We start from the raw sequence: 14,026 nt of genomic DNA, 5'->3' as shown, positions 1-14,026 counted from the left end.
TCAACGCGAAATTGCACCTGATTCGGATGGACCCTACCTCGCACTTTTCAAAAACGTTAGTGGGGTCCTGCCAACAGTCTGACGACCATAATACAGAAGGTTCGAACTGGGCCTCTGCATCTCTACTTCTCCTGTCTAGACTTGGGCAACCTGGTAGTATCCCAGCTTTCGCGCTTCCTTCGGATGACATGGTAGCTAGGTACCGAAAGGGTGTTGCGGCTGATCGATAATCCAGAAGTTTCTGAATGAAAACAACATTAGAATGGAGCTTCTCGACCTTCATTCCAGTTTTAAAAAAGGGCAGAAGAACATCAGACGAAAACCATCATGGTATCAACCTGGTATCCGTCCCATCTAATTCGCTCTCTGGCATTGTTTTTCGCAGGTTGACCGATTATCAGGACAGACAGATTCGATTAAAAATCAAGCTGGGTTTCACCTTGGTGGGGGATGCATAGACCATATCTTTACCTTGAGACAAATTCTTGAACAGCGCTACTCCTTCAAACGTCTTCTTTCTTGATCTGAAGACTGCTTTTGAATCGGTCATCAGAGACTTTTGGGGCCTCTGACGATGGAGGGTAAACTTCCAGATTTATGTCCCTTATGGAGGCGTGCGAACTATTGTGGGTGCGTGTGGGTATACGGGAAGCTTTCGTCTGAGTTCACCACGTCCAGTAGCGTAAGATGAGGTTGCCCTACCTTGCCTTTATTATTAATGTGCTGCTTGAAGTTACTCTGCCTGCCTCCAAAACTTCGGTGGTCGCAATGCGCACGGGGATGTTCGCTCACAGACAATGATTATGTAGATGATATTGTTCTCCTTGGTTAATACCCTCTAAAATGCAAACCATTTTGAATAGCCTGACCAACTCTGCTGCACGGTTTGGCGTGCGCCCCACACCTGCAAACTGTGTTGATACAAGACTGGGTGGGATCAAACCGAAACCTGATACTTGCAAACGAGCCAATCGACATGGTAGGTAAATTCGTTTACGTGGGCAGCTGTATAAGTTCCGGTGGACTGGCCGGAGATGAGTGGGGAAGACCAGAGTAGCTTTTGCTAAGCTGCGGCTTCTAAGGAACCGACGTGAGGTCAGTTTGTTCGTCAAGTTCAGAGTCTACCTTGCGGCAGTGTGATCCATACTGCCTTATGGATCAGAAATGTGGTCTTTACGAGCAGAGGACATATGAAAGTTGTCAGTTTTTGGCCATTGGTGTCTCCGAAGCATTGGTGGAGTCTGATTGGAGGTATTCCAGATGGACTCCCACGGTAGCTGAATTACCTAAGCTTCATAGATTATACTGGTTGGGACATGTACTCCTCATGCCAAAAGACCATCTGCCTTGCAGAGCTCTTTTCGTCAAGCCCTATTTTGAGTGGAGGCAACCAAGTAAACTGAGTTGAGTTGGCAACTCCGTGGATAGGGATGCTGGGACTCAGTCCACTAACTGTTAGTGACATTGGCAGAAGTGGCTCAACCGCGCAGTCAGTGGCGCTCGTGTCTGAAAGCTATCGTCTTCAGTGTGTAGCTACGCGGTTCCCGAGGCTTGGCTGTGTCTTACACTCTCCCAATTTCCGGTGATCGAAGCTGTAGTAGCTGGAACTAATGTGCCCATGGTACACGGTTTATAGCTCATAAATTGATTGCTCAAATGCAGTGAATGTTTTTGTCAACAAAACTGCTTGTCCAGCTGACAACTTAATTCAGCCACACCAGTCAGGCTGCTTAGATGATCAATTGTTTCGCCGTATCCGCTGTGCTGAAACACCTTCCAAACGGAACACCACAAGGTGGGCAACTATTTACTTGAATTCGGAGTTTGGAAAACAGCAAGGGCATGCCCTCTGCGACGATGGGATGTAGGATATTTACCACATAACTGACGGTGCCTTGCAGCCAGTGAAGTTGGTTTTTCACCTCCTGCTATTCCTAATTATTAGCTCACCCTCCATCATGAACTGACGTCGCCAAAAGCTGGGGTGACTCGAAACACCTTTCACAGTTCACACAGCTCACGATAATTTTCAGAGCGAATAGGACTTTACGCAACAACTGGTCCTCTGGCATACGAAGTACGCGTAATCTATCGAGTGTGACCGGCTGATCTGTTTGCGTTTCTGGAAACCATCTGGCGTACCTTACAGCATTAGCGACCTGATGTTCCCACCAAATCCATTAAGTGCTTCGGGCAGGGCGGTTCGCTGTAACCGGTTCCGTCATATATAAGCGCTCTGACTCACAACTTGTTACGATGAAGTGAAGCCAATGTATCAACATACAACCTACCACGAAATCCTGCAACATTAGGCGGAAATGTTTATGTAGTTCAAGATGTATTCTGTCTAGAATCATCTCAATTTCATCCTGAACATCCACGTACATGGCAATCAGTAACCGACTGACCTGGGAACCTGATTACGGTTGGCCGTGGAAACTAGGTGGATTCCACAGGTGAAACAGGGGAAGCGACCTGAATCCGCTCTTGATGGATGAGAATCCCATGTCCGTCCAGGCTCGAAAGTCGCTGTTGGGAGACACAAGTCAGCCAGGCGCTGGGTCTCCACAGTGGGCTGATCTTGTGAACAGTCCAAAGGAACTGGACACTGATGGTCGAGCCGAAGAAGACACACATGCAATCGGTTTCTCAAATGAGCGATTTGTGCAAGACGACTTAGAACAGTGGGATGTTGTAAACGTATGGGGCAGCTTTCGTTGTCACCACAGCTGTGACGATCAGCCTGAGAAGCAGCACTGGAATCCCTTCCTTCACTTTGCTTCTCACTCGAAGCAAAATGAGCCACAAATAGAGGAGAAAACACGTTGACAGCCTCCACACACCAATTGATGATAAGCAAAATCAATTGAGGTTCTTCCCTAACTGCATCCAACAGGTGTACTTCCTGCGCTGCATCCGAATCGGGTAGATGTCCCGATGGCAATAGTAACAATGGACATCCCAAAAGGGCATCAATGGCTGAAAAGATCAGAGCAAGCGAAGCTTGATATGATACAAAACGATAAGATGAAATTGTGATCAAGTGTATGGTTACCGAATGCAGGAATATCGAATCCGGCACAGTACCCCATTTGTCTAATGCCTTGGCCTTGAACATGATCGTATGGCCAAGCATGCAGATAGATGGGCTGTCGATTTCTGTCTTCGTTTTTAATTCCGAAAAACTATGTAAGCAAAGTTTCTAAATCCACTCGAATCGCGAGTGAGTTCATTTTGATTTGACGTGCAACACTCGAGAGAACACTGGAGGCTAATAACTTTCATGCGTGGAGGATTAAGCAGAGCAAATATTCTACAACAGTTCTTGTCATCCCACATGAATTTTCACATGCCGCTGCATTTAAATTTATGCTGAATACACTATGTGATCGAATCCAAAACGACAATGCGCGTCGAGTTCGTGCAAGTCCTTGGTAGTGGGTGAGTGTCAACATATCCCTCCGATCAGGATCCAGGTTACAGATTCAAGGGTGAAGGAGAATTTGTTACCAACAGCTCAAGATCCTAAGAGAAACGAACTAAACTTCAGCAAGGCTCTTTTGAGTCGCGAGAACAAGAAGGGCTTGTCATCTTAGTTACCGTTCTGGGAATATTTGTGTATAAACATACAGGCAAAGTCATGAATGAAAGTAACGTGCTTTCACTTCTCATAGCGAGCAATATACGACCCTTTTGTCTGTCCGTATGCAATCGATCCTCATGATATAGTACACACCGAATACTAAAACGATCCATCGGCGTGAGGTGTTAACAAGAAGATTCCACCATTGCCACGTTTTACATTCACTCTTAGATGGAAAACAAGAACGCATGAGTAGCCAGTTCACTATTACCTTCCCCGAGTGCCAGAATAATGAGTTCGGTGTCGCTGAGTAAATAATAATATCACACTTGTTGGTGTTAGCAAATGTGAAAGCACGCTGTGCAAGTTGAGTAAACCAGCTCCGAACCTAGCTGTTTTCACGCTTACGTGGTTAGCTTCGTTTTACTCTGGGAGGACTTGCCCTTTGTGTGTCAACACGGCCCCTTTTCCGGAAAAATGCGAATCAGCTACTGATTTTTAGCAATCCTCGCCTTTGTCAACCAACTCGACCAACGGTGGTCATAGGATTAAGTAACGAGAACATACGGCAGCTAGGGACCAGTAACGTACTGTAAATACCGAAAATATGGTATACGCTCGTGATACGACAGCCTCCGAGTAGGGACGGCACTTCTCAACTCATAAGTTATCTGTCAAGCCCTAATCAGACTGGAGATAACAGAATGGTGGCCGGTCGAGGACAAAAGCCCCAGTTTGACTCCTTGAAGGCATCGCACTGCAAGTTGTAGATTGACCGATGAGCCTCACCGACGGTTGGAGACACTTCCAGATGTGAAGCAACGTCACAGTCAATGATAAGCTCCGCCTTATAGTTTGTCACTGGATACTTATTCGTATCTCAGCCATCATCTAGTTCTTCTGTTTGTGAATTTTTTCGTCCTTCTGTACCAAAACTAGCCACAGTACAGTACCGATGGTAATTATTTTATGCAATTCGTTCCGCAATACGATTATAGATTTCATAAATTGATAACGTCGAGACTTGAAGTGATATGTGCTATACACTCTTTAAGTCAGGGGTTACTGACCTAAGTTCCTTCCTCCAACAGAGGATATCTGCCACCTTAGGGTGAGGTGTCACCCCGGTGGGTTCATATTCTCTACAGAAATCTCGCCTGTTTGCCTTAAATAGGCTCTCCGGTATTGCGGAAACTTTACTGAAAACCTTCTGAAGAGTCCTTTATTGAGGCAGATGGGTCAGTCGACGCAACCATAATGGTTCCAGAGTTATAGTTCAAACGCAATAACTCACGAGCTTCCAGTGGGTACTGGTGGAGTACCAGTGACGCATTCGGGCTGCTTAGCTGAGGTCCAAATCCAGTTGCGCAGTGCTGACGTCATCGTCATCATTGTCAGCTGTAATAACCGCGTACTCGTCATACAGTGATTGCAGCTGCCGCAGTTTCGTTCACCGATGATTTGGGGGAGGGGGTAGGTAGCTGCGCATTGCAGGCGCGAACTGGTAAGTTAGTGCATAAATCCAGCACTGCCAGTGGGCTGTCAAGTGGGGGGTTGGAAAAGGAGCTATGCATTGAAGGCAATAGCTTGCATGCACGAGCGCCATTGAGGGCGCGACTGGGCCATGTCTGACAATGTGGCCAGCCATTGATGTGGCCCGTCTCGGGGTTCCCATCCAGGAGCATAGAAACCAGCGCGCCATCAACAACAAAAATCCAGCGTGGTCAATCCTTTCCCATCCAGGAGCATAGAAACCAGCGCGCCATCAACAACAAAAATCCAGCGTGAGATGTCAATCCTTCAACGCGAAATTGCACCTGATTCGGATGGACCCTACCTCGCACTTTTCAAAAACGTTAGTGGGGTCCTGCCAACAGTCTGACGACCATAATACAGAAGGTTCGAACTGGGCCTCTGCATCTCTACTTCTCCTGTCTAGACTTGGGCAACCTGGTAGTATCCCAGCTTTCGCGCTTCCTTCGGATGACATGGTAGCTAGGTACCGAAAGGGTGTTGCGGCTGATCGATAATCCAGAAGTTTCTGAATGAAAACAACACCATTAGAATGGAGCTTCTCGACCCTCATTCCAGTTTTAAAAAAGGGCAGAAGAACATCAGACGAAAACCATCATGGTATCAACCTGGTATCCGTCCCATCTAATTCGCTCTCTGGCATTGTTTTTCGCAGGTTGACCGATTATCAGGACAGACAGATTCGATTAAAAATCAAGCTGGGTTTCACCTTGGTGGGGGATGCATAGACCATATCTTTACCTTGAGACAAATTCTTGAACAGCGCTACTCCTTCAAACGTCTTCTTTCTTGATCTGAAGACTGCTTTTGAATCGGTATTCAGAGACTTTTGGGGCGTCTGACGATCGAGGGTAAACTTTCAGGTTTATGTCCCTTATGGAGGCGTGCGAACTATTGTGGGTGCGTGTGGGTATACGGGAAGCTTTCGTCTGAGTTCACCACGTCCAGTAGCGTAAGATGAGGTTGCCCTACCTTGCCTTTATTATTAATGTGCTGCTTGAAGTTACTCTGCCTGCCTCCAAAACTTCGGTGGTCACAATGCGCACGGGGATGTTCGCTCACAGACAATGATTATGTAGATGATATTGTTCTCCTTGGTTAATACCCTCTAAAATGCAAACCATTTTGAATAGCCTGACCAACTCTGCTGCACGGTTTGGCGTGCGCCCCACACCTGCAAACTGTGTTGATACAAGACTGGGTGGGATCAAACCGAAACCTGATACTTGCAAACGAGCCAATCGACATGGTAGGTAAATTCGTTTACGTGGGCAGCTGTATAAGTTCCGGTGGACTGGCCGGAGATGAGTGGGGAAGACCAGAGTAGCTTTTGCTAAGCTGCGGCTTCTAAGGAACCGACGTGAGGTCAGTTTGTTCGTCAAGTTCAGAGTCTACCTTGCGGCAGTGTGATCCATACTGCCTTATGGATCAGAAATGTGGTCTTTACGAGCAGAGGACATATGAAAGTTGTCAGTTTTTGGCCATTGGTGTCTCCGAAGCATTGGTGGAGTCTGATTGGAGGTATTCCAGACGGGCTCCCACGGTAGGTGAATTACCTACGCTTCATAGATTATGCTGGTTGGGACATGTACTCCTCATGCCAAAAGACCATCTGCCTTGCAGAGCTCTTTTCGTCAAGCCCTATTTTGAGTGGAGGCAACCAAGTAAACTGAGTTGAGTTGGCAACTCCGTGGATAGGGATGCTGGGACTCAGTCCACTAACTGTTAGTGACATTGGCAGAAGTGGCTCAACCGCGCAGTCAGTGGCGCTCGTGTCTGAAAGCTATCGTCTTCAGTGTGTAGCTACGCGGTTCCCGAGGCTTGGCTGTGTCTTACACTCTCCCAATTTCCGGTGACGAAAGCTGTAGTAGCTGGAACTAATGTGCCCATGGTACACGGTTTATAGCTCATAAATTGATTGCTCAAATGCAGTGAATGTTTTTGTCAACAAAACTGCTTGTCCAGCTGACAACTTAATTCAGCCACACCAGTCAGGCTGCTTAGATGATCAATTGTTTCGCCGTATCCGCTGTGCTGAAACACCTTCCAAACGGAACACCACAAGGTGGGCAACTATTTACTTGAATTCGGAGTTTGGAAAACAGCAAGGGCATGCCCTCTGCGACGATGGGATGTAGGATATTTACCACATAACTGACGGTGCCTTGCAGCCAGTGAAGTTGGTTTTTCACCTCCTGCTATTCCTAATTATTAGCTCACCCTCCATCATGAACTGACGTCGCCAAAAGCTGGGGTGACTCGAAACACCTTTCACAGTTCACACAGCTCACGATAATTTTCAGAGCGAATAGGACTTTACGCAACAACTGGTCCTCTGGCATACGAAGTACGCGTAATCTATCGAGTGTGACCGGCTGATCTGTTTGCGTTTCTGGAAACCATCTGGCGTACCTCACAGCATTAGCGACCTGATGTTCCCACCAAATCCATTGAGTGCTTCGGGGACACCGATAATAATGGAATAATCATTCAGCTGATGGTCAAACACAGGGAGTCTTTGATGTTCGCGCGCAACACCCATGTCACTTATTCGCAGCTTTGTACGCTCTGCGGTTGACAGCCAAACTGATGTCGTGTGGGTGACACAAATGCAGGTGACTGACCCGGCGGTCCATTTCTTATTCTCCGGTTTCTCAGTAATCGGTAGTGTAACAGCTGGAACAACATTTCCTGGGTACATGGCATATTGCTTGACAGGTGAAATGTAATCAACTGTGACGCTATTTATTATGGATATCGGCATTCTTCCCACTGTAGTTGACTTCAGTCTTTAAAGCAGTGGATTCCCCATTTGCTGGTTCGTCACCAACCCTAATTTCTCACTTGTCGCCACGGGACTTTGTGCACACATGTCTGAATGTGTGAATAAAGTCATGTTATTGGTGGTGATGGAAATTCCTGTGGGTGTAAAAGTTACGTATGCTTATCACGAGTACACAATCAGCATTACTCTCTGTCCCTTCGTGTTTCTAGTATTGCTGCACAGGCACAACCAGACCGTCACCCACACAACGCTCCCACCATGCTTGTGCCTCCGCTGCCGTTGTTACAGCCTTGTTGTTGTCCTGGCTTCTAGCCGCACTACTTCAGTTTTCAGACCTATCTATATTCTATCCAACAACTGGCCTGGCGAATTTCTTGTTGTACGTAAAACTTGTTTCAGATGTGTCTGACCGTGTGTATCGGTGTGTGTGTGTGTGTGTGTGCCAGCTTTCGTCCGTTAGTACATCGGCGTTCGCATGTTTTTCGATTTTGATCCAGAGTTCGGACGGTAAACACGGTACAGCGACGCCTCTATCTAGTCCAGTTGTCCACTGGTTCACACCGTTTCCGTTTTCAGTGCGCACATGTATTGCAAACTCCTAATGCTCCTCTCTGTGGATTATGGCTGTGCGTTCTCTGACCTAGATGTATACTCTTTCTGTTCTGATCGTATCGGAGACGGATTAAGTTCAATTTTTTGATATCGGTTTGTGACGTGACACGAATCGGTAACCACTTTATTTTAGCCTCCAAGCGAGCTGCAGCTCTGTGAGTACTCTCTGTACTCTCTCCTAAGTTGCCAAAATTTCAGATGATGCGACTTCTAGTAGATCAGGCTTTATCGACGTCAATCTTTTGTTTCAGGAATGCATGGGAAACCATTGGTGGTTTAATTGCTGGGTGGCTTTTCGCGTTTGAAGTAAAAACTTTGTCAGACTACTTGACCAAGTTATGGGACGGGCTTAACAAGCCAGTAGAATCTCTTTCTGTTAACAGGCTTTGTTACGTCGTTTCAGGAGGACTTGGTAAACAGTCGGTAGTTTTTAACTGGGCAACATTTCGCCTTTGACACAAAAGTTTCATCAGGCCACGTGAGCAGGTCACCAAAGGGGCCAGGTTATAAGGCAGACGGAGCCAATCAGTGAGTCCTCTTCAGATTATCACACTAGATCAGTGCTGAGTGTCAAGTAACAACTCATGTCGGTTGGTGTGGTTGCCAAAATCTTGAATTGATGGTTGGAGGAGTTTCAGATTAGTTCCGATGGGCTCTTTTTCCTTAATCTTCCACTTCAGGGTGCTTCAATTGATGATTCACCGCGGGTGACACTGGTAGATTTTCGTTGGTCTTCGTGGGCATGTGAATGTTGCGACAATTTAGTTGAGGGGATGGGAGGTGGGTAAGGTTAAGTGGGATTCAGATGATGAATACTCCTCCTGATAATCACACACCAACACGTGTTAACTCAACTGATCCAAAACCGTTATCCACACGATTGCCAGTTCCACGCCTTCTATTATGGTAATACTGGGATGCTTGGGGATTTCTGCCGCCACGTCTCTGTGACGTGGACCGTAGTCCTCGCCTCAAAACCTCAACATTTTCTAAATCTATTTAGTGTCCCGTGTCCGTGCGTGTTCCGAAATTGCCGAGTTTTTCACCAACGCTTGATAATCATCAGTGTTTCTTAGCAGCCTGGTTATTTTTCTCCTATGCTCTCCGATTCTGATATGAACTTCCCTGGCCGTTTGAACCATGTAGACCTTCAGTCGTTACACTTAATTTCGTAGACATACACAGAATTAGTTGTCGATAATGACTGAGTTCTACGTGTCGAGAAGAAAAGTCTATAAATAGCCTTCGATCGCCGTCTTCTGAAGCAGATGAACTGGACCATCAGATTCCTTCTATTCCATCGGCTCTAGTACTCACTTGGTCGTACTAGCTAACAAACTGATATAGCCAGCTTTTGGTGGGATATCTTGCTGATTAGTTCCGCCTCTCCTGAAGCTCGACTAACCTTGTAACCTAGTTACTTAGCTGAAGCTTTCGTCTCCCCTAGGAATTTACGAAATTTTGCGAAGCTTCAAGAGTTTTCCAACGAATATTAAGCTCCTATTGGATAATTCTGGTCACTATGGGTCCATGAACGCTCACCCTTTTTACCCTTTTGTCTTGTGTCCATAACAGACTCCGGTTCTTCCTACTGTGATCTCCCCTTGTTATTCGGATTCTTGTTTCTCACAACGATCTCCGGTTCAATCCACGCCAATCTACGGGAACGCCACCCAGCTCTGTCATGGTGTGCTTAATCCCGGGCCTGTCTGTTCCGTCAACACCATTGGTCTAGCTGCATCTGCTGAAGGGCCAGTTTACTGTGTTCCACCGGCGTTCTCTTCCGGGCATGCACCCAATTCTCTGCAGTTCTTTTGTTTCCACCCGCCTTCAGTCTCATCATCAGTCAGTAATTGCCTCACGACAAGTGGTGTCCCGTTATCTCCCTTTCCATCATCTATCGTTCCTAACGGAACCCAGCCTTCCTACAACAACACAACGCAAACGTCTTCTGGTGGTCTTTTGATTGTCGGCACCACACAGCAAGTGAAAAATGCATTATCTGCAATGCACCTGAACCCAAGACTTCCATCAGACATTTCGTCGGCTTCATCCAACCAAACATTATCTGGTCGAGCATCAATTAACACCTTTGCAAACCATTTTGCTACTTCCTTTCCACCGGATGCTCCGCTCCGTCTGGATCTTATTCAACCCCACCACCCACCAGAAACTGCTCCACCACAAGCTTCACTTGATCAGACTACAACTAGATGATATGCAACTGCTACAAATGAAACGGATACTTTACCTCCTTTAAACCGGATCTGTGATCCACAAGGTAGAGACTTCCTATGATCACCTCACGTTGGGTTGAGTTTAGTCACTTTACGCGACGGTTATTTAGATAACTGCACATAACTATACATATAACTTTCTATTGTTCTTGCGATTGCGACTGTTATTCATAGCTCCAACCGGTGCATCCCGCGGGCTGTATTTGCCGTGCTTCCACAGGTGCCTTATTGACCAACACATACTTTGTTTGGGCTTTGTTTCTTTGGCCAAATACTTTCTTCTGCTGATTTTTTGCCCCTTCCCCTGGGGGCTTGTTTTGTTTTCGTACGCACAGTGGTTTATTTTTTATCAGGCTAATAGTCATGCAAGATTCCCCACTGTTTTTTTATCGTCATCGATTCAGTATTCGTTCTGTCTATTATTACACCTATCACTCAGTATTAATTTCTATTCCCGTATATTTCACTAACGGCAGCTACATGGTTCATTCTATTACATCATTTTTTACCTGCTATCGGTCAACAATCAGTCGTTTTTTTGTCGATGAATTTTTTTAATTTCTTCTTTTACAATTGTCTGCTACCGATTCAGTGCGGTTTAGCGAACACATTCGATCGGTTGTACAAAACCGTTCGCCTTATCTTGTTATCCGGCGTTATTTAAGAGTACAGGTCTTTGGCTTCTATGAGTTACTTCTGGTTTTGCATGTTTGGGATAGTCTCTATTTTTCCCGTTGCTGCAGATCTTGTTTGAGATTTTTTGGTGACCGCGGAATGCGTATCGTATTTTATGGTCACGTGAATGCATATTTGGGTACCTTGTTGGTTTTATTAACTCCCATTAACACGAGGCCTTTTCTTTAATCGAGTGATTTTGAACTTGGTCGTGTGCAAAAGTGACTCTGTACCCTTAAAGATTACGAGTGCGACGTACGAGGCGGGCGTTTAAAGTTGTTCGTTTCACTTGCTGCGCAATGTGGTCTTCGCTAGCGGTGTTGAGTTATTTCTTCCGGACGCGGTCTTCCCGCATCGCGTTGTTACACGCCTTCAGTTAAGTTGTTGTAAAATTAAGAAAGTATCGATTTTTACCTTTGAGGATGATGGTTGTGATAGATACAAGTGGAGCTGCCGTACTATGATTGGTCGTGATCATCGTGAACAGTGGATACTGGCGTTTGATCGCTACATAACAGCGATAAAGGGGAAGATAAGGACTATTGCAATGAAGACCCTAGAAAACGATCAAGATTAAAGTGTCAGCTTATAAGCGTCGCAGGAACACTTTTCTTGCAGTTTTCAGTAACCGGCTACCATACTCATCACAAGAGTCAGTGCACGAACGGTGATCCTACTTGAGGTCGACAGTCCGCCTCAGAGTTGTCAGCAGGATCCGCATTTGGACTAGTTATCTCCCACATTTCCGTGCATGTGGACTCTCATTTGAACAATAGTCGCCCCCCCATATCTTGTTCATTCGACTGAGTTGTGTGAAGTAGGAATGAGTGGATGAAGTAACCGTAAATATCGACGGAACCAACGTTCGTCGAAATACTGTGTGGGTTAGCTTTCAATGGTAAGCTCTGCGCTGTTATTCGGAATAAGCACTCTGATCTCCGTTGCAGCTCGACAGCTATAGAGCTGAAGACAACTCGATGATTAAGGACAGAAAAGTCAGCGATTTGGACGCAACCCTGGTACCTCGACTACTTCTTTGTAGGCTTGGGCAATCTAGCATTATCTCAGTCTTGGTGCCTCCGTGGGGTAGCATAGTAGCTACGCGCGGAAAGGGTGTCACAGCCACACAATTATTATCGTTTTTCTGTTAACAGCTATCACTGGGTTGCTTTAGAGGTTAACTCAAATGGTTCTATCTTTATACAGGCTGCAAAACAGGTACATCGACTCCTCGCTTATGCTGTCCTCTTCACAGCACCACCATGTTGAGCTTCAGAGCGGAGTCTGTTCAGTCGCATTTCTCACCAAACTCTTCAGAATAGGCGGAACGTTACACTTGTTTCGTGATCTCAGTCATGTTGCAATCATACTGCATCGTGACCTACCTGGACTACCGCCAGAATACGGTACATCCACAGGAAGGGTGAACTAAGTGAACTATGGGAGGTGACGGGTTGGACTTGGTGGCTAAGAAGAATTGAATTTCCGAGCCAGGTGCAATCTGGTCTATAATTTAAAACATAGTAACTTCATCGTGACCTACCTGGACTACCGCCAGAATACGGTACATCCACAGGAAGGGTGAACTAAGTGAACTATGGGAGGTGACGGGTTGGACTTGGTGGCTAAGAAGAATTGAATTTCCGAGCCAGGTGCAATCTGGTCTATAATTTAAAACCATAGTAACTTCACATTTCATACAACACTGGATAAATTGGTCGTGACATTCACACCAGTACATGATTTCTTCATTAATAGAGCCAGCTAGGTGTCACAATTTTTAGGTTTGTTGCAATGTCTCATCAGCAGTCGTTTGAGGGTTGGTTCAAGTCAGAAAGAATGTGAGTGGCAGCTTTTCTATCGTTAATTACTGCATCAGCTCGGCACCCCCAATCTACACAAACTTGGGCAGTTCATACACTCCATTTTGTGCACAGCCCAACTGAACTGACATCACTATTGGTCCATAATGTTCTTCACTCTTTCATAGTGTCAAGGATAAATGGCTAGTTGCGTCAGAATACTGGGTGAATTCCCAAGCCATAATTTATCCCACAGAGTTTTCCGCATGATGCTATCACACTCTGTATGATCAGCAGTCGAAACCGGTACACTTCATTCCGTCGGTATCCCCTACAGTCCTGTCGGTCCCTCACATATTTGTGCACTCCGGCTGTAGGAATTACCACTACCTCTGTGAAAAATGTCTTTCGTTCGTGATTTCGCTCTATATTGATAGCCCTTGCACACGGTTTTCCGTGAAGGTGTTCAACAACAAGGATTTTTTTATAGGCAAATTTGCTTGTAGTATATAGTATACCTAACCTTGTCTAAAGACTTCTCGCCGATTGGCGATGAAACGTTTGCGAACAAGTTGCAAAACTGGGTGAACATATCAACAACAAATAAACGTACGAGCTACCACTATTTCGCAACAATGCAACGCTTCCACTGAAAACTCATTTTAAGAATCACCGACCTTTAAACTAGGTGTGTTGTACGCGATACCCTATACGGAGGCGGTGTTGGCGAAGACAACGAAAAAATATGTTCCGGTTGCGGGCGCTAATCTTAGAATGGCGATGTATTTGGACTATTTGT

The 14,026-nt window shown here is 45.9% G+C and overlaps 2 protein-coding genes across 2 annotated transcripts in view; both read left to right on the top strand.

Annotated features, from left to right (window-relative positions):
• T265_08514 (hypothetical protein) overlaps nt 1-11,523 on the top strand; it is a gene marked incomplete at both ends in the record, with an annotated part of 38,606 nt that extends 27,083 nt beyond the window's left edge. Inside the window, 2 exons of the mRNA XM_009174335.1 lie at nt 2,518-2,700; nt 10,089-11,523. Coding sequence (XP_009172599.1) covers nt 2,518-2,700; nt 10,089-10,730 — 825 coding nt within the window. The remainder of the gene's footprint in view (nt 1-2,517; nt 2,701-10,088) is intronic.
• Nucleotides 11,524-12,611: 1,088 nt separating this feature from the next.
• T265_08513 (hypothetical protein) overlaps nt 12,612-14,026 on the top strand; it is a gene marked incomplete at both ends in the record, with an annotated part of 17,293 nt that continues 15,878 nt past the window's right edge. The window contains one exon of the mRNA XM_009174334.1: nt 12,612-12,643. Within this exon, the coding sequence (XP_009172598.1) occupies nt 12,612-12,643 (32 nt within the window). The remainder of the gene's footprint in view (nt 12,644-14,026) is intronic.

Source organism: Opisthorchis viverrini, assembly GCF_000715545.1.
Source record: "Opisthorchis viverrini unplaced genomic scaffold opera_v5_222, whole genome shotgun sequence".
In the NCBI taxonomy this organism is placed as follows: Eukaryota; Metazoa; Platyhelminthes; class Trematoda; order Opisthorchiida; family Opisthorchiidae; genus Opisthorchis; species Opisthorchis viverrini.
The sequence above is the reverse complement of the archived record's forward strand: the minus strand, read 5'-3'. Positions and strand labels throughout refer to the sequence as shown.